General features: G+C 66.9%; 1 protein-coding gene across 2 annotated transcripts in view; it reads left to right on the forward strand.

The window, feature by feature from the left end:
- Positions 1–10,782, forward strand: part of KIF26A (kinesin family member 26A) — a 40,747-nt gene extending 29,965 nt beyond the window's left edge. For both annotated transcript variants that reach the window (XM_042944445.1, XM_042944446.1), the window contains 11 exons: positions 1,356–1,565; positions 2,052–2,145; positions 2,408–2,670; positions 2,777–2,960; positions 3,062–3,224; positions 3,553–3,715; positions 4,372–7,225; positions 7,891–8,096; positions 8,213–8,233; positions 8,615–8,765; positions 9,564–10,782. In XM_042944445.1, coding sequence (XP_042800379.1) covers positions 1,356–1,565; positions 2,052–2,145; positions 2,408–2,670; positions 2,777–2,960; positions 3,062–3,224; positions 3,553–3,715; positions 4,372–7,225; positions 7,891–8,096; positions 8,213–8,233; positions 8,615–8,765; positions 9,564–9,745 — 4,491 coding nt within the window. In that variant the 3' untranslated portion in view covers positions 9,746–10,782. The remainder of the gene's footprint in view (positions 1–1,355; positions 1,566–2,051; positions 2,146–2,407; positions 2,671–2,776; positions 2,961–3,061; positions 3,225–3,552; positions 3,716–4,371; positions 7,226–7,890; positions 8,097–8,212; positions 8,234–8,614; positions 8,766–9,563) is intronic.
- The last annotated feature ends 11,712 nt before the right edge of the window (positions 10,783–22,494 follow it).

Below are 22,494 nucleotides of genomic sequence, written 5' to 3' on the forward strand. Positions count from 1 at the left end.
CCTGGCACAGGGGTGGGGGGCACACCTTTGTGTCTATTTTTGGTTTTAGGGTCACGCGGGAGCTGAGGCTGCGCGGTCACCTGTCAGAGCCCCCAGGCGAACACCCTCCCCCATCCTGCCCTGTTCTTTCTCCTCCACTCCCCCACCTGTGCCCCCCTGGCCAGGCCTCAGTGTCGCCAACACCTCCTGGCAGAATTGAGCCTTTTCTTGGGGAGGATTACCGTGTCCTCCTGCTGGCCGGGACCCCGCCAGTGTGTGGGGTTTGGGGTTGGGTCCCCGGCTGGCTCCCCCAGCTTCCCCTCCCAGGGCATCATGGCTCTCCAGCCAGCCCCCTTTTGTGCCTTTGTTCTTCCTCTCCCTGAGGAGGTAGAGGCAGGGGCTCCCTGGAGGAGGCAGAGGCTGGACCCACATGGGGGCTGGGGCCGCCCTGCTCTGGCCGTGGGGAGGAAATCCTCACTGGGGGGCCGCCCCAGTCCCCATCCCGTGCCTGCTTTCCTGGGAGCTGTACTTGACGGCCTGCTGACCTGGGGCCGCTGAGGTGGGGGTGCGGGGCAGCACCCCGGGGCGGGGCTCCGTGGGCAGGAGTGTGGCCTGTGCATCTTCCTTCGGCGGCGGTGGGGGGTGGCTGTGTCTGCGGCCTGTTCTGGTTGCCCCTCCCTCCCTCCTTCTCCCTCTGCCCTCAGTTTGGGATTGGGTCTCAGGCTGTGTGACCTGTCAGTGTTTCCTCCCTCCTGGGATGGAGGTGGGCCTGGGAGGGGGTCGCCGGGCCGAGAGCCGCGCTGTGTGTGTGCCAGGGGCTCCTTCTGGTCCCAGGGGCTCTGTGCCTTCGGGTTGAGCTCGCTTAGCTTCCAGCTCTGCACCTGAGTCAGTGAGCGGGCCAGACACCCCACATCGAGGGTAGGCGGGTACACTTGTGGTGCCACACTTCCATCCCTGTGCTCACGGGGGCATCCAAAGCCTGTTCCCCCACTCCTGACTTTCCCCCCTGCTGTCCTCCACCACCCAACCCCCTCCCCCTCCGTCCTCCCCGACCCCATGCTCCTCCTATGCTCCTCCACCCTGTGCTCCCTGACTCCGTGCTCCCCTGTCCTGGCCCCTGCTCCTCCTCCTGTGCTGACTGCCCCCACACCAGGCTCCCATCCTGTCACTGAGCCTCGCGTTCTGCCTGCCTGGCTGATCTCTTACGGGATCTGCTCCGGCTGGAGCTGGGGTGCAGGCATCCACATTCCTGCGGTGGGGATCCCCGTGCCGGGGCCTGGCCCGCTGTCTCAACTCGCGCGAGTTCCTCCTGCCTTGTAATTAGCGGCCGCTGGGCGGGCGGCTGCTCAGATGCCCGTTCCCGCCTCCCCTGCCAGGTGAAGGTCATGCTGCGAATCTGGCCGGCACAGGGGGCGCAGCACTCGGCCGAGCCCACGTCCTTCCTGAAGGTGGACCCGCGTAAGAAGCAGGTGACCCTGTACGACCCGGCCGCCGGGCCCCCAGGAAGCTCGGGCCCCCGACGAGCCGCCGCTGTGGCTCCCAAGATGTTTGCCTTCGATGCGGTCTTCCCCCAGGACTCGGAGCAGGTGAGGGCGGCGGGCACCCCCGGGGCCGGGGCCGGGGCCGGGGCCGGGGCCAGGGCCGGGCCTGTGCTTGCTCCTGGTGCCCAGCGAGGAAGGAGGAGGGCGGCAAGAGCGAGGCCAGCGGCCCAGGCCCGGCCCCTTCTGCTTTCCCTTCCTCCTTGGCCCCGGCCCAGGGGGTCTCCGACTCTGCTGCTGGCCTGGGGAAGTGCACGATTTTTGGTGGGCTCTGTGGAAGGCTTGTGTGCTGGGTGTGGTGTGGTCTCCACGACGGCGGTGTGAGTTGTGTGCCTGGAGGCTCACGCCCTGTGCGCTGTGTGTCTGTATCCCATCCGTGTGTGTCCCGTGTGCACGTGGAGGTCTGTGTCCTCGGTCCTGTGCGTGCCGGCCTGGCCACCTTGTGAGCTGGGGACAGACAGCCGTGGTGGGAGGCTGGGTGTCGACTCCCTCGATTCTGGCGCCTGCCTGACACCCGGGGCCCCCTCCTCCCAGGCTGAGGTCTGTTCCGGGACAGTGGCTGACGTGCTCCAGGCAGTGGTCGGGGGGGCTGATGGCTGCATTTTCTCCTTTGGCCACATGAGCCTTGGTAAGCAACCCCCCCTCATCCCCTGTCTGCAGTCTCTGCGCCTCATTTCCCGGTGGGGAGGGGGCTGCACGGAGGGAAAGCCCAAACCCTGTCGTCCTGGAGGGCAGGGGGCCTTGGACTGGAGGAGGCCCCCTAGGTCTCAGTGGCCCCCAGTCGGCCCCGAGGGCCCCGGGCAGGTCCAGGGAGGAGGCCGGGTGTGGCTGGGCTCCCAGGGCATGTCGGGCTGAGTGGGGGGGCCCTGACACGCCCACGTGGCCCCCAGGCAAGTCCTACACGATGATCGGGAAGGACAGCTCGCCTCAGAGCCTGGGTGTCGTGCCCTGCGCCATTTCCTGGCTCTTCAGGCTCATCGACGAGCGCAAGGAGAGGACGGGCACCCGCTTCTCCGTCCGCGTGTCGGCCGCGGAGGTGTGCGGCCCCGACGAGAGCCTGCGGGACCTGCTGGCCGAGGTGGCCTCCGGCAGCCTCCAGGACGCCCAGTCCCCGGGCGTGTACCTGCGCGAGGACCCGGGGTGTGGGGCGCAGGTATGCCGTGGCCCCGCGTGCGGTCTCGGGGGGGCTGCGAGGGGGCCGTGGGGAGGTAGGCGCGGGCCGCAGCTTGTGGGGCGCTGTCCCCTCCGCCTGTCCCCAGCTCCAGAACCAGAGCGAGCTCCGGGCGCCCACGGCCGAGAAGGCAGCCTTCTACCTGGACGCCGCGCTGGCGGCCCGCAGCACCAGCCGGCCCGGCTGCAGCGAGGGCGCCCGGTGCGGCTCGCACACGCTCTTCACGCTGCACGTCTACCAGTACCGCATGGAGAAGTGCGGCCGCGGCGGAAGTAGGTGTCCGCCCGGTGTGGCTCCCGTCCGCAGGGCCGTGCCCGGGCGGGGTCTGGGTGCCCTGGGGCCCTGCCGTCACCCTCCTGCCCTGTGGTTTCAGTGTCTGGAGGCCGCAGCCGCCTGCATCTCATCGACCTGGGCAGCTGTGAGGGGGCGCCCGGCAGGGGCGGCGAGGCCTCCGGGGGCCCCCCGTGCCTGTCTCTGTCGGCTCTGGGCAGCGTCATCTTGGCCCTGGTCAGCGGAGCCAAGCACGTGCCCTACAGGTGAACGGCGGGCTCCTCGGTGGGCGGGCTCCGGCCCTGGGGTGGCCCCCGGGAACCAGCCGAGGGCAGGGCGGGCCTGCCCAGTACGTCTGGACCCCTGAGCTCTTTGGTCCTCTGTTCGTCCCCGTCTGCCGGGCCTTGCCGTCGGGGGGGCCCCCACGGGGTGGCTGCCCGACCGGAGCCTGGGCTCCAGGCACGGCCCCGTCCCGGCGAGGGGCCTGTGTCCTGCCCTCCCCCGCCCCCCGCCCCGTAGCACCCCGCATGCCCAGCCTCCCACCCTGACGTCCCCTCCCCGGGCCCTCAGCCTCTGAGCAACCCTCGCCCCCAGGGAGCACAGGCTCACCATGCTGCTGCGTGAGTCCCTGGCCGCCCCCAGCTGCCGAGCCACCATGATTGCCCACGTCTCAGACGCGCCAGCACGCCATGCCGAAACGCTCAGCACCGTGCAGCTGGCTGCCCGCATTCACCGCCTGCGCAGGAAGAAGGTCAAGGTCCGTTCCGCCTCCTTCTGCCCCTCCCACCTTGAGGACCCCCCCCCACCGGGGTCCTGCGTCCTCTGAGGGCCCCTGCCTGGTGGGGTGGGGCGCCTGCTGCCCATCTCTGGTTGGCCCCGTGGGGCTCTGCCCAGAGAAGGTAGGGAGCCGGGCCCGGGCCCGGGGCATCTGACGCAGGGCTGGAGCCTGTCCCCGAGGGGGGCTTGGGGTTGCTTGGCCTCTGTGTCTCCAGCACAGGGGTAGGCCTGTGGTCCGGGCAACCTGGCGGGGTCCCCGTGGCCCCCTGGCGCCAACCAGCAGAAAACTTCCCGGGCAGCCCTCCGAGGGGCAGGAGGGTGGCGTGAGGGCCACCCCGGGGTCACATGGACCTGGGTCTGAATCCTGGATTCGCAGTTACGGGTGGTGTGGCTGTGGCCGCGTGTCCTTGCGTCCCTGTGTTTCGGCTTAATGCTATTTCCTTGGGCTCCGGAGAAGGTGCGGTTGTGCTTGGGGCTTGCGGCGGCCCCACCCCAGGGGCCACCCCGGTGCCGTGGCTGCCATCGCGTCCTCCCGGGCGGTGAGCGGCACGTGTCGCTGGGGCGCGGGGGCAGAGGGGGGGGGGGGGCGGTGAGCGGTGGGTAAGGAGGCCGCTCACCCGCTTGCTCTGCCCCCAGTACGCGTCCAGCTCCTCGGGCGGGGACAGCTCCTGTGAGGAAGGCCGCGCCCGCCGCCCGCCGCACCTGCGACCCTTCCGCCGCTCCATGGCCCCTGACCCTGGCCGCCTGGCCCCCAGCTCACCCGGAGACCCCGAGTGCTCGTCCAGCAGTGAGCAGTCCTGCGACACCGTCATCTACGTGGGGCCTGGCGGGACGGCACTGTCCGACCGCGAGCTCACTGACAACGAGGGCCCGCCTGACTTCGTGCCCATCATCCCCGCGCTGAGCCGCCGCAGGCCCTCCCAGGGCCCTCGAGACGCCGACCACTTCCGTTGTAGCACCTTCGCCGAGTTGCAGGAGCGGCTGGAGGGCATCGACGGCAGCGAGGGCCCCTCCGAAACCCTGAGCGTCGCCAGTGGGGCCCAGCCCGGCCCGGCCTGCGGGGCCAGGAGGCCCTCCCCGCCCGAGGCCGCCGCCCCCAGGAAGGCTGTGGGCTCCCCGCTGGCGGCCAGCACACCTCGAGGCAGCCCCAGCCCGGACACCCACCGGGGTGCCCCAGAGCCCTCCAGGGCCAGCGCCGACCAGAGGGAGGGAGGCAGTGTTAGGCCTGCGCCGCCCGGGCCGGACAAGGTCGCCGCGGGCGGAGGCGGGAGGCCACTGCCCGGCCCGGCCCCTCCGCCTCCTCGGCAGCCAGAAGCCGGCCCGGCCCCCGAGGACCCCGGGGGCGCGGACGCGGATGGTGCGGCACGGACACCCCCCGTGGGCATGAGCGGGCAGACCGGCCGCCCCCGCCCGTCTGCACGAGGCCGCCGTCTGGAGCGGGGCCTGCTGACCACCACGGTGACCCTGCAGCAGCCCGTGGAGCTGAACGGCGAGGACGAGCTGGTGTTCACGGTGGTGGAGGAGCTGTCTCTGGGCGGGCTCGCCGGCTCCGGCCGCCCCGCCAGCCTGGCCAGCTTCGGCAGCAACTGCTCTCTGCAGGCTCTGGCCTCCGGCTCGAGGCCGGTGAGCATCATTAGCAGTATCAACGACGAGTTCGATGCCTACACCACCCAGGCCCCCGGCGGGCCCTCAGAGGGCGCAGCCTGGGCCGGGAGCAGCCAGGGCTCCTCCATCAGCTCTCGGCTCAGCGAGGTCAGCGTGAGCGCGGACGACCGCCACAGCCCCGCGCCGCAGCCTCCCTTCGGGGCCGGCCCTGACTCGCCGGCAAGGCCCGACCCTCCGGGCCCCCCCGTCCTGGGCAGCTCCCCGGATGATGGCCGCTGTCGGTTCGCAGAGCACGGGCGATCGGACAGTCCTGGCCCGGCCCGGAGTGCTCGTCCTGGGGATGCGGCCGCCGCAGCCCCCGCCCGAGTTGGCCGGGAGTGCCCGGCCGTGTCCCCATGGGGGGCAGCGCCGGCTCAGACCATCCACTCCAGCCTTCCCCGGAAACCGAGGACTCCCTCAGCGGCCAGCCGCGCAGGCTGCCCTCGCCTGGCCCCGAGCCCGCCGGGCCCCGGAGGCCTGTTCGAGGACCCTTGGCTGCTGCGGGCAGATGAATGTGGTGCCCTCCAGGGGGTCTCTGCCGGCAGGGCCTCCAGCCCGGCCCCCGTGCTGCCTTGTGCCCGCAGGGTCGTGGACGGCTGTGAGGTGGCAGCCAGGGCAGGCCACAGGCCGGAGGCCGTGGCTCAGATCCCACCGCTGCGGAGGGGGGCCACCACACTGGGTGTGAGCACGCCCACCGCATCCTGCAGGGACGCCCTGGCCGACGCAGCTGCCTGCTTGGGCGGCCCGAAGGATGCCCCCAGCCGCAAGAAAAGTGTGGTCCCCAAGGGAGGCCTCTTCCCGAGGCCCAGCGGGGCGGCCCCCCCAGCCCCTCCTGTGCGCAAATCCAGCCTGGAGCACAAGAGCGGCCCAGGTCTGGCTGCTCCCCAGGCCGGGGGCCTCTCGCGACCTGCGGCTGCCGCCCTCCCCCGAGGGGAGGAGGAGGCCAGGCCCGGTGGCCGGGCTGACCACTCCGTCCCCAGGGCCACGTCGAGCCTGAAGGCCAGGGCTGGCAAGGCGGAGGCAGTGTCCCGTCCCACCACCCACGGCTCTCTGGAGCGGTGTGAGCTCCTGGGGCACAGCAGCGGCAAGGCCAGGGAAGCTCCCGGGAGGCCAGCCCGGGCCGTGCCCAGGCTGGGTGTACCGTCCACCAGCCCCACGCCTGGGCCCGCTCCTGCCTGTAGGGGCAGCCCAGCCAAGGGAGTGGGGGCCCCGAAGCCCCCGGCCGCAGGGGGCAAGGGCCGCAGCCTAGCAGCTGGTGGGTCGAGGGCTCCGGGTGTTCCCGTGAAGCCACTAACCCCAGCAGTGGGCAGGACCCCCGGTGGCCCCGTGATGGCGCCTCGGGTGGCCCCACGGGCAGTGCCTGGCATGGGGGCCAAGGCCAGCCGCGGCACCATCATGGGCACCAAGCAGGCGCTCCGGGCCGCCCATAGCCGCGTCAATGAGCTGGCAGCCAGCGGAGCCCCTGGCAGAGGTGGCCCCCCCTGGGGCTCAGTGGACTCGGACAGCGGCAGTGACAGCGGTGTGAACGTGGGGGAGGAGCGGCCGCCCACGGGCCCGGCGCTGCCCTCCCCCTATAGCAAGGTGACTGCCCCACGGAGGCCCCAGCGCTGCAGCAGCGGCCACGGCAGCGACAACAGCAGCGTGCTGAGTGGCGAGCTCCCGCCCGCCATGGGCCGCACCGCCCTGTTCTACCACAGCGGTGGCAGCAGCGGCTATGAGAGCGTGCTCCGCGACAGCGAGGCCACCGGCAGTGCCTCCTCTGCCCCCGACTCCATGAGCGACAGTGGGGCCGCCTCCCCCGGCGCTCGCTCTCGAAGCCTCAGGTCTCCCAAGAAGAGGGCCACAGGTGGGTGTGGGTGCTGCCCTCCGCTGTTGGCACCTACGCGTGCCCTCCTCTGACCCCCTGCCACCCCCGAGGTTGGGGCTGTGCTGTTAGAGCAGGCTGGCGAGTGCAAGTCTGTGCGGGTCACCCCGACGGGGCACCGGGAGCCGGGGGAGGCCTTGCATTTGGGGCTCCCAGTCAGGTGCTTCCCTGGGCTCGGGCCTAGCTGCATGGGAGCCCCCTGCCATGGCCGCTCCTGCCTCCTACCCTGACCTGGGGGGGACAGGGCCAGCTCCTTGCTCTGTGTGTGTGTGTGTGTGTGTGTGGCTGGGGCGTGAGGGTGGGGGTGGGGAGCAGGGAGGGACATCCTGGGAGCTATGGGTGGGGCGCCCCTCAGGCCTGGCTCAGGAGTCTGTCCTGGGGCAGCTGGGCTAGGGAGTGTTATGTTGGGCCTCAGCCTGGCTGGCTGGGGTATTGAGGGCTGCCCTTAGGGGAGGGCCAACCAGGAGGCTGTAAGGGGCAGCTGGAGTGGCTGTCCAGGTGACAAGTGGCCTGGAGAGGCTGGGGATTTCTGGATCTGGCCCCGGTGCTGTCTTCTCTCTCAGGCCCTGGGCAGGCTGGGCCGGGGCTGGGGCCTGGGCCTGGGCCCCCCAGTCTCCGCGCATCCAGGGCCCGGCTCTCTGTTCCAGGTCTGCAGAGGAGACGGCTGATCCCAGCCCCAATGCCCGACACGGCTGCCCTGGGCCGCAAGCCCAGCCTCCCCGGGCAGTGGGTGGACCTGCCCCCGCCCCTGGCCGGCTCCCTGAAGGAGCCCTTCGAGATCAAGGTGTATGAGATCGACGACGTGGAGCGGCTGCAGCGGCACCGCCCGCTCCCGAGGGAGGATCCGCCTGAGGTCAGGGCCAGTGGGGGGCTGGGCGGCTGGTGGTGAGGGGTCCTGGGATGGCAGGGTGGGCCCTGGAGGGTGTGGCCCAGCGGCCAGCTGACCCTACTTTCCCCTCTTGCCCTCAGCCTTCCCAGGATGTGGAGAAGGTAGGAACCAGCACTACCCAACCTTGAACCTGTGGTGGCGCTGATGCCCACTTGGGCAGAGTGGGTGGTCCGAGGGGTCCTGAGGTCACCACTGTTGTCCTTGGAGTTGCATCTGATGGAGCTTTTACCACAGCTGTTTCCCACAACCTGGGCCCAGGCACTGGCAGGCTGCTTTGGGAGCACCTGGTGGGAGCCCCACCTTGTGGGGGGCCCAGGTCTGATCCCTGCCCACCTCTGAGGCCCCACCGTACATTGGCCCAGGCCTGGGGGCTGGAGGGAGACCCTCCTACCAAAGCTGGGGATGGTGGGAGAGCATGGGAGTGGGCTGCCCTCCATGCCTGAGCACCCCCACCCCCACCCCGCGCATCCCTTGCCCCCCAGGGTCCGGCGTGCAACAGTGCCACGCTGCGGCTGGCTGAGCGCAGGCAGCAGAGGCTACGAGAGGTGCAGGCCAAGCGTGAGCACCTGTGCGGGGAGCTGGCCGAGACCCAGGGCCGGCTGATGGTGGAGCCTGGCCGCTGGCTGGAGCAGTGTGAGTCCCCGGCCCCTCGGTGCTGGGAGGAGCAGTGTGGCCCCGCCCCTCTCTGCTGAGAGGGGTAATGTGGGCCCCGCCCCTCGTCTGGGAGGGTCAGTGTGGCCCCGCCCCCTCTGCTGGGAGGGGAAGTGTGAGCCCCGCCCCTCTGCTGGGAGGGTCGGTGTGAGCCCCGCCCCTCTGCTGGGAGCGGTGTGGCCACGCCCCTCTCTGCTGGGCGGGGGGGGGGGGGGGGGCGGTAGTGTGAGCCCCGCCCTCTCTGCTGGGAGGAGCAGTGTGGCCCCGCCCCTCTCTGCTGGGAGGGGAAGTGTGAGCCCTGCCCCTCTCTGCTGGGAGGGGCAGTGTGGCCCCGCCCCTCTGCTGGGAGCGGTGTGGCCACGCCCCTCTCTGCTGGGGGGGGGGTAGTGTGAGCCCCGCCCTCTCTGCTGGGAGGAGCAGTGTGGCCCCGCCCCTCTTCTGGGAGGGTCACTGTGGCCCCGCCCCTCTCTGCTGGGAGGGGCAGTGTGAGCCCCGCCCCTCTCTGCTGGGCGGGGCAGTGTGAGCCCCGCCCCTCTGCTGGGAGGAGAACTGATATCCCCATCCCGGGAGGCGCAGGCTTGTAGGACTCTAGAGTGTGCCCCCACCACCCTGGTGCCCCTTGCCTGATGCGCCCCTAAGCCAGCTACCTCCCTCTAGAACTCCAGTTGCTCACCTTCACCTTGGCCCAGACAGGGACCCAAAAGCCGGGAGGGGAGAGAAGCGTTTCCTCGGCCCCGTGGGAACCCCTGGCCTGACCAGCTGCTTGCTGTCCCTCCCCAGTCGAGGTGGACCCGGAGCTGGAGCCCGAGTCAGCAGAGTACCTGGCGGCCCTGGAGCACGCCACGGCCGCCTTGGAGCAGTGCGTGAACTTGTGTAAGGCCCACGTCATGATGGTCACCTGCTTTGACATCAGCGTCTCCGCCCCCGCCGCCACGCCCGGGCCGCAGGAGGTGGACGTCTGAGGCTGGGCACTGGGGTGCGCGGAGGGGGCGTGGGAGGGAGCGAGGATGTGGTAGGGGTCGGAGGGAGGAGGATGCAGAGGGTCGGCTGAAGGACCGGGGGTCTCAGAGGCGAGGGAGCGTGAGGGAGGGGCTGGCCGAGTGCAGTGAGCGGACAGGGAACGAGTGTGCGGAGACAGAGACTGTCACCATCCAGACAACGACACAAGTGCCTTTAACCTTGAACTAGACTTCTCTCCTTTTTGCGTTTGGTGCTAAGGACTCAAGACACCAGCAGACGGTGTGCTCAGGCTGTGGCCTGGCGGCCGCGGTGGCCATCCAAGTGCCCAGCAGGAGCCTCTCTCCAGCCAAGCAGATTCATGTAGCAGGACAGCTCTGGGCTCAGCAGGCCCGAAGGTCAGGATCACTTCTCCTTTACAGCTGTCTCCTCTCGGCAGAGCCGGCCCTAGTGGTCACCAGGCCCTGGGTCTGCGTGCAGTTCTCTCTGCAGATGGAACTGGGGGTCCTCCGGGCAGGGACGGCCCACCTTCCCTTCCCCGAGGACCTGCTCTGTCCTGAGGACACAGGGAGGGCAGCACCCACGGGCTGAGCTGAAGGCACACGGCGCCTTCTTCTACGGCAGGAATTCTTACCAAAACCACAAGCAAAAACAAAACAAAAGAAAACACACACAGAAAAAATGTGGGGGATAAGGGTTTTGTAAAGGTTCTGTTAGGTTCATATTTTTGTATCATTTTGCCTATAAATGCAGTATTTGCAGTGGGACTTTGGAGACAAATGATCTATGTTTTTATGGTTTTCTATGGAAGGTATTCCTCAGGCCAGGCTCTTTCTGGGGGGCACCCTGGGCAGGGCAGGGGTCCTTGGGAGGCACTTCTTGCCAAATGCAGACCAGGGGTGAATTTGCTGAGGTATGTGTTCCCGGCACAATGGGCTCTGTTTTCTGACCGTTGTGCATTTTCTAAGGGCGTCCAAACCTTTGTACAAATGTGTAGATAACATCTTGCTGCAGCTTTTGTGAATAAAAGACACATCGGTTGTTAAAATGGCTCCTGAGCTCACTGGGCGAGCTGCCCTGCAAGGGTCCTGGGGTGAGGTGGCCTCAAGGCATTGAAGGATGCATCTCCAGGACAGCAGGGGACTTACCTTCTGCTTGTCGGCCCTGCAGCAGCCCTGCAGGGACCAACCTTGCAGGGGAGAGGGGAGAGTAGGGACAGACCGAGAGGGGACAGCAGGGACAGACCAAGGGGACAGAACAGGGACAGACCGAGAGGGGACAGAGCAGGGAAAGACTGAGAAGGGACAGAGCAGGGACAGACTGACGGGGGACAGAGAGGGACAGACTGAGAGGGGACAGAGCAGGGACAGACCGAGAGGGGACAGCAGGGACAGACCAAGGGGACAGAGCAGGGACAGACCGAGAGGGGACAGAGCAGGGAAAGACTGAGAAGGGACAGAGCAGGGACAGACTGACGGGGGACAGAGAGGGACAGACTGAGAGGGGACAGAGCAGGGACAGACCGAGAGGGGACAGCAGGGACAGACCAAGGGGACAGAGCAGGGACAGACCGAGAGGGGACAGAGCAGGGAAAGACTGAGAAGGGACAGAGCAGGGACAGACTGACGGGGGACAGAGAGGGACAGACTGAGAGGGGACAGAGCAGGGACAGACCGAGAGGGGACAGGAGGGACAGACCGAGAGGGGAAAGAGCAGGGACAGAGTGAGAGGGGACAGGAGGGACAGACCGAGAGGGCAGAGTAGGACAGACCGACAGACCGAGAGGGGACAGAGCAGGGACAGACGGAGAAGGGACAGCAGGGACAGACTGAGTCAGGGTCCACGGGATGGGGCTGGGCTGGTGGGAAGCAGCATTTTCTGGCGGGCTCGGGGCCCTTCCCAGGGGTCATGCTAGCTGGGGAAATTGAGGCAGGTACTGCAGTGGGAGACCCTTGATCTCTTTCCTTTGTCCCCTGCCTGTCTCTTCAGGAGACAGATGAGCAGACACATAGGACACATCAGGCTCAGGACCCCCGAGCTGGCAGGAGCCCCCGCCGGGCACGGCCACCCTCCCCACCCTGCACCTTCTGCAGGCCTCAGGCGGCCCTGCCCGATGCTCACACCCTGGTCCTGAGCAGCCCCACTGCTGCCCCCACCCCGTCTGCGCGCCCCCGGCCCCCGGGCTGTGGTGCGGGCACCACGGCCCCTCCCAGCTGGCTGGGCCCTTCCTCGTGTGGTCTGGGACTCCCCCTCCGGCACGGGGGCTGTTCCGCCCTGCACCCCACACCTCGTGTGGTCTCTGCCTGTACTCCCCGCCTCCGTGGGGCCTCTGAAGGGTGGGGTGGGGTCTGAGTCATTGCTGTGCCCCCACATTGGGCACAGCGCTGGGCCTCAGTGGGGCCTCAGGGGATACTTGCTGGAGGAAAGAACGAGGGAACGAGGGAACGAGGGAACGAGGTTTCTCCTCAGGGGGGAGGCCCAGCTGGGGGCAGAAGCAGGTCCTACACCCAACAGCATTTGACAGCGTGCAGAACGCCTCCCCGGCCCCTCCTGTCCTCTGCACTGAGCCCTCCCCCTCCAACCGCCCCAGGCTGCCTTCTTGCTCCCTGCTGCCTATGGCACGGCCCCCCGCCCCTGGGGTTGGGCTCCCATGTCAGCCAGAGGCATTGGAAGCCCGGAGCACCTCCGGGCTCTCCCTTTCTATTCGGAGATCTGGTTCCTGGCCTGGGCTCAGGCCTAGCCACCAAGCCTGCTTGTCTGCCACTGAATTTGGGAGGCGCCGAGGGGTCCAGGTGGCTGTGGTGGGGCTCTGGGTGGGATGGGAGACAGGCTTTCAGGACCTGATATCTGAGGGGATGGGCTGAGAAGCCCACCTGGTCTGGGACTTCCGTGAGCCAGGCCCAGCTGGCTGTGACCCATGGTCTGACCTTGCCATGCAGGGGTGCTGGGCGCCCTCCTCCATCCTGAGGGACCAGCACAGTATTGGGGTCTGGGTGGGGTCAGGGCCACCCCCACATCAGAGAACAGGGCGGGGTTGGGGCTGGGGTGGTCACACAAGAGACTGGGGGGGAGGCCTGCCTGAGAGCCAAGGCCATAGTGTCCTGACCATCTGGCCAGAGCTGTTGTGGGGGGTGGACTGCACTTGGGGGTGCCGTGTGGGTCCCTTCCTCCTGCAGAGAACACCCCTTCCTCCCTCTCCTACCCCTCAGCCACTGGAGGGGCCCAGAGCCTGCTCCTTGATGACAAGCCCTTGATGCCCTTGACCCTCTCCGAACCCCCCCCCCCCCCGCCCCGCCAGCTACTGCTGGGGGTGGCTGACCTTTGGGGCCAGCTAGGGTAGCCTCCTTCCCACAGTCCAGGGGAGGCTCTGGGAGGGTGGCGCCTGCTTTTCTGGATGGGAACCCCCTGTTCTGGGGGCACCTGGAGCCTGGGGCCGCCTTTCATCTGGGACATCAAAGCCTTCAGCCCTGTCATTACAGGCTGGGAACCGAGCTGGGGAGTGCCCATTTCATGGATGGGAAAGCCGCAGCTGCCTGGGACCCAGCTCTCGGACCAACGCTGAGGCGGCCCTCGTGTGATGCCACCTATAAGGGGTCTGTGGGCATCCTGCTTATGGGATGTGTGGGGACACAGAGACCCACAGTGAGCCGGGCTACCTCAGGCTCCTCCTCTGGACTTTCTTCTTGGAGGAGGCACGGATTTAGAACACTCAAGGCCAGGGGGAGGGGGTTTCCTGTGTCGGGGGGCCAGGGTCAGCCAACCCCAGGGGTGGGAGTGATGGTGCCCTGAGAGCTGGTGAGACGCCTGCCTGGGCCATCTGGGGACAAGGACGGGAGCCAGCCCCGGCGGGCGTCTCTGCCTCCGAGGCCGGCCTGGCACCTGGCCAGCCCACTCCCGGGGGTGAGGTGCCCGCCTGACTCACTCCACGAGTCCAGGCCTGCTCTGCCCGCCCTGCCCACCCTGGCCCCGGGCACTGGGGGGCGACTCGGGAAGGTGAGGCCAGGTGGAGGTCGGGCTGGGCTGGATGACCAGGGCAGGGGGCTCACAGGGAACCAGTGGTGGCTGGGAACCAAGGTGGGGGCAGGTGGGTGGGCAGGAGCTGGGTACCTGGCCTGCAGCCCCACCAGGGCTTAGAGCCTGCCGTCTCCTTCCTGGGCCTTAATCTGGGCAGAGGGGCATGATGCCCCCCACTCCCCCTCCCCCCCGCCCCCCGCCTGCCACCCGGGGGGGTGGAGGGACGGCCTGAAGCTTTGGAAGTGACTGGGTCTCTGAGCTTCCTCTTCCCGTCACCTCACACAACGATGGTGGCGGGGAGGGCCGTGTGGCTGCTGCGGCGACAGCCATGGGGATGGGGGCAGGGTAGGGCCATCACAGTGGCAGCGGTGATACTGGGGATAGCGGTGGCAGAGGTGGGGGAGCCTGGCCTTCTGGAGCTCCGAGCAGCACTCTGTGTCTGCAGGGGCCGTGCTTCTGCCGGGTCCTGGCCCGCGTGAGGCCAGCTATGGGGCCTCGACCCTTCCCGGCCCGTGTCCTGGGGTGGTGGGGGGAATGGGGGTGAGTCCACACTGCAGCCTGAGGTGACGGGTCCGCCGTCTGTCAGGGCCCTGGGCTGCCTCAGTCTTCCTCGCGCTTCAAGAGCGCCCGCCCGGCTGGGCGTCGCTCCGCCCCGGGGTCCCCCCCCCCCCCAGCGCTCACCCCTGGCCCACCTCGGCCCCACTGTCCCGGGGAGTCTGAGCACCCCCCCTCCCATGGGGCCTCCCTGCAGCCCTGGGTGGGGGAGGGCCTGTCTCAGCGGCTCCACTGGGACAGGAGCTAGGGGGACGGAGGCAGACAGGGTCCCCGAGGGCCCTGGGGGGCTGGGGCCTGGCCCTGGAGTCGGCCGCAGCAAACAGGAAGCCCGAAGGGTGACTTCTCCCTCCCGATAACGTGTTTACCAAGGCGGGATCCAGGCCCCGTTTCCACACAGGAAGCCTGGGAGGCTGGGCGGGGGCCAAGGAGGAACTGGCTTCCCGCGGGCTGGGTCTGCCTCGTGGGGGTGGGGGGCGCAGCCCTCAGCCCGGACAGAAGCCTCCCCGCCCAGAACCCAGGGCAGGGGGCCCCGGACGTCCTGGTGACCCCGGCCCGTGTTGTGGTTGGGGACCCCGTGACCCCGTTAGGCAGTTAGACAGGGCCAGGGCCGAGGGGCATGGTGTCCCCAGCGTGGCCTGGCCCAGGGGGGCTGGCGGGAGTGCAGGGACACCGAGGTCTCAGGGGAGGGGCCCTCTGGGAGGGGAGGGGGCTTCTGGGAGGGGTGGGCCCACCGGTGTCTGTACCTGGAGCAGCCATGGGCCCTCCCTCCTTGCCCCCCTGCCCTGCCCCAGGGTCACCGGGCTTCAGGCCCAGCCGTAGCCTCACCGTCCTCCCCAAATGCCCTCCTGACCAGGTCACCCCGTCCCAGACTGACAACCACAAATGCCTCTCGGCCTTCTGAACAGACGTGGGCTGCTGAGCTGGGTCCTGGAGCCTTCCAAGAATGTGCTTCTCCCCTCCCCTCCCCGCCCCCCTCCTCCACTCCTCTTCTCCCTCCTCTTCCCCTGCCCCCTTCTCCCCTCCCATCCTGTCCCGCTTCTCCTCTCCCATCCATTTGTCCCCTCTCCTCCCCTGCCCTTCCCCCTCCTCCCTCCCCCCTCCTCTCCTCCCTCCCTTCCTTTCCCTTCCGTCCCCTTCCCCTTCCTCCTCCCTTCCCCTCTCTCCCCTCCTCTCCCTCCCCTCCCCCTCCCTCCCCCCCTTCTTTCCCTCCCCTCCCCTTCTCTCCTTTTCCTTTCTTCCCTCCCCCTCCCTCCTCTTCTCCCTTCTCCTCCTTCTTCCTCCACTTCCCTCACCCCACTTCTCCCTTCCCCTCCTCTCCCTTCCCTGGTCCCTCCTTCTTTCCCACCTTGTGAAATAGGCCCCCAGTGACAAGCACAGAATGTCATATGCACCTGCCGCCCAGCCCCATCCAACCTCAGTCTTTTGCCTCTATCTGTTTCAGAATCACCTTTTAAAAATAAATTTTATCTTGGGGCCGACTGGGTGGCTCGGTCAGTTGAATGTCAAATTCTTGGTTCCTGCTCAGGTCACGATCCCAGGGGCGTGGGACTGAGCCCTGCGTCAGGCTCCGCGCTGAGAGTGGAGCTCGAGGTTCTTTCCCTGTCTCTCTGCCCCTCTCCCCTGCTTGCCCGCGCGCACTCTCTCTCAGATAAAGAAATAAGCAAATAAGTAAATATATTTTATCTTAGGTTTACAGGAGATTTCTGAAGACTACAAATTCCCATACACCCCACACTCAGCTTCCCTGACGCTAACATCTTACAGAGTGTAATGGAGCGAGTGTTGATACGTTATCAGGAACTAAAGCCAATATTTGTTCACATTTACCCGCGTGTCTTTCTGGTCCAGGATCCGCCCTCCCCCAGGACAGCACACCAAAGCGGGGCACCTCCCCAGATTATTTGGAATCACTCCCACGAGAGGCCCGTCTCTTCTCTCCCCTTTGTTAATTAGTCCCTCGCTGCTGGGGACACCGATTTCACACTCGGGGTTATAATCCAATACTACCTAATTTTCTTCCAGCGTTGGGCACTGGGAGCCTTGCATCGGGCCAGAGCCACTTTTAGAGTCCTCGCCCGCCGCGCGGAGGCCCCTGTGCCTACCGGGGTGGCGCGGTCCGGAATGGGTGTCCTCTGGCACAAGGTCCCTGCCTGGCCCGGTCTCTCTGCTGACTCCTCGCCGGGTACCCACCGGCACTGGCGCCCGCAGGCCCTGGCACTCTGAGATGACAGCTGCGAGGCCCCAGGGGTGGTGTCTGTGTCCGGGTGGAGGGGAACGCAGCAAGCCTGGGCCATCGTCTGGGGCTCCCTCACAGTGTCTGACCACGGGGCAGGGGTGTGCGGGAGGCGCCTGCTGGCTGGTTGGTGCCGGGCTGCGTAGGGCGCAGGACCGCGTCCATGGTGCCCACGGTGTCCGTCTAATTGTCTAATGGCCCAGGTGGGCCCGGCAGCTGGAGAAGAGGCAGTGACGTCTCCAAGAACCCGCAGGGCGGCTCCAGGGTGAGGTCACCCCGTACCCGCCTTCACGCCGTCACCGCGTGGCGAATACGAGGTCAGCTGGTCCGCCCTGCTCCCGCAGTGTCTAGGCACAGCCATTCGGGAAACCATGGCCTTGGTGAATAAAATGCCTTTACCTGTCCCTTGAAGAGGACCGTGTGCCCCACGGAGAGAGAGCTCCCAAGTCGGGGCCCTTTGAAGGGAGCCCCACACAGCTCGGAGGCAGGGACCAGGGTTTCTGGGATGAGTTGGCTCGAGGCTGGACCCCCGGGTGTGGGGCCCAGAACGGCTGCTGCACCGTGGGCCCCGGGCGGGTCCTCCCCTCCCGTGCCTTCAGCTCCCCTCCTGCAGGGGAGGTGCCGCCTGGCTGTGTCCGAGTCGCCCCAGACGTTGAGCACAGGTCGCCGTGGTTTGGAATAAATCTCTCCTGTTTCTCCAGCAGCGGAGACATCGGCCGTATTTCTTGCAGCCTCGGTGGCCGTCCGGGGAAGCTGATCCGCCGGGCAGAGTGGTGATGTTCTAAATCTAGCACCCAGCCCTGATTTGTGGGCCTGTCTGTGCTGGTGCGGGGCGCGCCGGTGTCTTTATGAGGAGGGATGAGCCTCGGCTGAGAACCCCGGGCGGTGTGTGTGGGGGGTGCGGGGATAGTCTGCAGCCCAAGCCGCCCCCGCTGGCCAGCCACTGCGTGCACCTGTGTCCCCCGCAGTGGCTTCTGGGCTCGGGTTTCTGGAGCCTTCTGGGGGTTCCCAGGGCTTTCTGGAGGCTGAGCAGGAGTGACTCAGGGACACGGTGCTTGTATGTTCGTATGTCTTAAGTCAGTGCCCTCGAGGGCCACCCTCACTGGTCCACTCAGAGGGTATCCAAAGGCCCAGGATTTCCCAAGGATGGAACATTCCAGGCTCCGTCGTGTGCTGGGGGAATGCTGAGAATGCCCCCCGCCTGGCAAGCTCCAGCTGGAGTCTCCCCTCCTCAGGGCCTTTGGGCTTGGAATCCCCAGCCTGAGGGTGGCCCCCAAACTGCACATCCTGGCCCCCAGGCTCTGGGGTCCTTGGAGCAGCAGAACAGAAGGTTCTGAGCTGGGCGGACCCCTTCTCCGAGTCCCAGGCGTCAGGGAGCACCCACTGTCGGGTCTCCCTACTGCGACCACCTTGCTTAGCAGGGAGAGACGACAGTCAGTTATCCTCCGCCATCAGACGGAGGGGCACGGGAATCTGGGAGGGGTGGCAGCAGGAGGTGCTCTGGGCTGGGAGAGCAAGGTTGGGCCCCCCCCCCGCCCCCCTGTAGCTGGGGCTCCTGGTGGGCGGTCCCTGCCTCAGCAGAGGGCGGGGCCTTTCTTAGCTCATTATTTCCTTGCAAACATCTCAGTGGCCCTGGGACTGCCTCTAAGGACCACCCTCCACCCCTACAGTTAGCCTTACCCAGGGGAGTGGCTGAGGGCCTTGGTGGGTGCAGGTCCCTGGTCTGGCAGCTGTGTGAGGGGACCCAGGAGGCCCCGGGGACAGTCCCCAGGACCCTGACAGACAGCTCGGGCTGGGAACCTGGCATGCTTTGAGCCCTCGGTTCGGCAGAGAGCTGGTGACGACTCAGCCAGTCCCGTGGCAGGACCCAGGGGACCAGGCAGGGCATGGGGTCAAGACGAGGAGGGGCTGGCTGGCTGAGTGGCGGGGGGCTTGTGTATCCCACTGTTCACTTATTTCAAGTTGTGCTGATCTGACGGGGAGGTGGAGTCCCAGGGGGAGTGCGTGGCAGGCCATGCAATTTGTTAATAAGCCGCGGAGGAAAATGGATATCTGCGGGAAGCGTGCCTCCCCCCGAAGGCCGGACTTATGAACGGGCGTGCATTCATGCACACACTCGCGCTCACACACGTGTGGGACTTGCCGCCCCACGCTCCGTGCTCGTCGCGTCGGAATTCTTGGAGTCCTGGCCGGCCGGGGATCCTTTCTCCAGCCTCCCACACTCCCTCCAGCCCGTTCTTTCTGGCAAGTCTGTGGGGAGGACCCTGGCGTTGGTGCCCGCAGATTTGGGGCCCAAGACCGGTGGGCCCGCCCCCTGCTGCCCAGAGGGGTGCAGAGCCAGAGCCCGGGTCCCGGCCTCTTTCCCCACATCCCCTGGTCCTGGCGGGACAGCAGACTCAGGGGCTCAGTGGCAGGAGAGGCGATTTCCCGAGCAGTGAGCATGCCACATGTGATCAGAGGATGGGCGGGCTGGGCGTCCCAAACCGGGCATTGCCGGACACCTGGCTGTCTGCGCAAAAAGTCCGCATTCCAGACCAACAGGGCAGCGGATGGACGGCCCCTGAGCAGCTGGTGGGAGGAGGGAGGCTGGGGGTGGGGCTCTGTGCTGCGGCTTCTTCGAAGGGATGGTGCCCTTGGCTGAGGCAGGGATGCGGCGGGAATACTGAGGCGGAAGACCCTTCCTTTCTGAGAGTCCCCCCCACCCCGCCCCCCCCCCGCCTCCTCCCACCGCCATCCAGGACTGGGAGGAGCAGGGGTAGGGAGGCTGCAGGAGACAGGCGTGGAGGGCACCAGGACCCGCCAGGGAGAGAGCAGCTATCTGCTGGGCCTGGTGGATGCCGTTTTGAAGGCACTCACCTTTTAAAAAATGGTTATTTCCATGTTCTTTCTCCTGGTTTGTTTGTTTCTCCAGGAACGATCCTTTCCGGAGGCCCCTGGGGCGCTATGGGCAGATTGGTGCCTGGCCCTGGAGAGCGCAGGGTGCGGGCTAGCGCTGGGGGGTCAGCCTGTCCCGGCCCCTGGCTGACAGCCCCCCCACCCCAGGGTCAGCCCTCAACTGGGCCGTACTGGACCCGCCTTCTTGAGGGCCTCAGCGTTTTGGAGAAGCCAAAGCCCTTCTTGGCTGAGGTCCCCTGCTGTGCGCCTGGCCCTGGGAGCCGAGGGCAGGGTGGCAGACACAGCTGGGGGGGAGGGCAAGACAGAAGCTGAGTAAATACACGGCTGTGCTTGGACCGGAGCCGCCGGTGGCCCATCAGGTGGGGACAGGCAGCGTGGGAGGAGCCCTCTGCCAGGCCTCCGGTCACGTGCCTGCGGCGACGCTGTGTCGAGGTGCCCCCGCCCCGTTCCTGCTATCCTTGCTCCTTTCCTGGGGCCTGCGGGGCGGGCACCAATGTCAGCTCCAAACCACAGAGGCTGCATAGCCTCCTTGGGTGAGGAGGGGGAAACTGAGGCGCAGGATGGCGGGGGCACAGCTGAGTCCTCCTGAGCAGTCAGGTGGGTCAGGCCTGGACCTCTAACTGCGGTCTCTCTGTGTCCCTCACCGACCGCCATAAGCCTCGGTCACCTGTCCCCGTGCCTGACCGGGGTGCCATGGGTGAGGACCAGGGACCCTGGTCCCTGGCATTCCCTGGCATGCCTGGTTTCCAGGCATGGTGCTGGCATTTACATCACAAGATGGCTTCTCGCCAGGTGGCTTTCCCAGGTGGCAGGGGAACTGGGGCAGGAGGCAGGGTGGGGGCAGTGGAGGGCGGCTCTCTCTCCCCGCCTCTCTCAGAACCAGCCTCCTGCCACAGCTGTCTGCCTGGCTCTGGCTTCCCCCACCGTCTGGACCCTCATCAGAGCCCCTTCTGAACTGTGTCTCCTGCCCTCTGTGTCCCCATCCCCAGTGCTGGGGTCGGGACAGGCTGCCTCAGCAGGAGGAGGGCTGTAGGTGAGGTCTGAGTAGGCATGAGCGAGGGGGCTATTCCTTTGGGTGGGTGATGGAAGCTTCCAGAAGCTTTTCATCTGCTCTAAGGCTTTCACCCCAAGCTCTGTCCAAGCCCTCAACTCCTGTCCCAGCTATTCCGCAGTGGGCCCTGGGGGCCCGGCCCTGAGCTGCAGTCATGACACTTTCCTCCTGTGTGTGTGTGTGTGTGAGGTCTGTGCTCGTGCGGGGTCTGGGGGACCATGAGGGTCTGGGGGCCTGAAGCAATGAGGATCTATGTGATCCGAGGCTGGGGGGATTTAGGGATCTGAGAGTCTGGGGATCTGAGGGTCTGGCTCAGGGCCTTGGGCCTGACTGCATTGGAGTCTCCCTTGAAGGAGCCTGGACTTTAGCACAAGTATTTTCTTTTAGAAGCTTCCAGTGGCCACTACTGTCCGTGAGCTGCACCCAGCCAGGCCATGAGAGGGGAAGGGGGGCCTCCTTGTCTAGAGTCTTGGGCAGATCGGCCCAGACCCTCGACAGCCTCTCTGAAGGCAAAGGCGGGGGAACAGAGGCCCCCACGGAGGCAGCAGGTGTGAGGCTCAGGGAGGGGGCGTCGAGGGAAGGGCGGGGAAGCTTCTGGGGTGGCATGCAGGCAGAGCAGGGAGGGCGGAAGGGAGGGGGCGGGGCTGAGGCCCATGCAGTCCCGGAGCCCCCACTTGTGTTAATGCTCAGCTGCGGCCACCTTGAACTTCTCGATTCCAGGCCCTGGGGGAGTCAGGCCCCACCTGCTCCCCTCCGGAAGCTGGCTGCCCGTGGAGTTGGGCACTGAACCCTCTTCTGCTCCTCCACCACTGAGCCAGATCCAGAGGCCACAGACCAGATGTTGGGGGCTCTGGAGGGGGGCGGGCTCTGGTCCCATCAGAGCATCATCAAAAGCTGCTGTGTGACCTAGGCAGACTCCTGGGCCTCTCTGGTCATCACTGTCCTCCATGGTGAAATGAAGACACTGACCCTTGACTTTTCCGCTTTGGAGCTGGCTCTGATCTGTGACCTCAGCCCTCCAGGGCTCAGTTTCTCCCTCAGGGGGCTGGGGACTCCTAGACAGTGGGAGCCCCCAAACTGAGAGAGTAGAAGAGGGCTGTGGGTAGAAGGGGCCCGGCAGGTGAGGGGCCGAGATGGGGAGATTCGGGTGGGAGTCGAGCCTGGAGGAGGGGCCCTGGGCCAAGCCTTCCCCACGCTGAGAGTTCAGAGGGCTGGTCCCCCAGCCTGGCCACCGCAGGGAGGCCCGGCATGGCTTGTAAATCTTCACTGCTGTCAACTTAACCACAAACGTGGAGCGAGGCGGCCATTAGCGCTGACCTCCCGGTCGGACATGCCTGTCACCAAGCAGGAGCGGCAGGAGGGGCTTCTGTCTGACAACTGCCTGCTGGACCCTTCTGCCCAGGGCCTGCCAGGGCCCGTCTGGCCCCTTCCCTGACCTGGGTGTGGCCTGGCTCTATCCCCGAGCAAGGGGGCTCTCAGAGTCTCGTCCAGAGTCATGGGGACACAGGGTCAGGCAGTGACTGGTCCCAGTGCCCCACGCAGCCAGACTGGGTACACAATCCTACCAGCTGCGTGACCTCAGGCATGCTGCTGAGCAAATCTGGGCCTCTGTTTGCTAATCCGGAAAACAGGGACACGTATTCTCACCTGCCTCACAGGGTTTCGGGAAGAATCTAACATTGGTGCAGGGCACGTGTCTGTGTCTGTGTCTGTGTCTGTGTCTGTGTCTGTGTGTGCACACGTGGGTGGTGCGTGTGCACGAGTGAACAGGGAGTCTGCCCCTGGGGTGTGCAAGGTGGGCATGCCGGCCCCAGAGGGGGTGGCCGGGGTGCCCGTTCCTGCTTGCCAGGGGCTCTGTCCCTGCTCCCCTGAGACCTGTAATTCCCTGCCTTCCTTCCTGAGCCTTGGGGCTGCCCCTGTCCTGTTCCCTGAGGCTCTCATCCAGAGCCAGGGGCAGGGGCAGGGGCAGGGGCAGAGAGAGGGGCAGGGGAAGGGAGGAGGGCAGG

This window comes from Panthera leo, chromosome B3 (assembly GCF_018350215.1).
Source record: "Panthera leo isolate Ple1 chromosome B3, P.leo_Ple1_pat1.1, whole genome shotgun sequence".
NCBI classification, from domain to species: Eukaryota; Metazoa; Chordata; class Mammalia; order Carnivora; family Felidae; genus Panthera; species Panthera leo.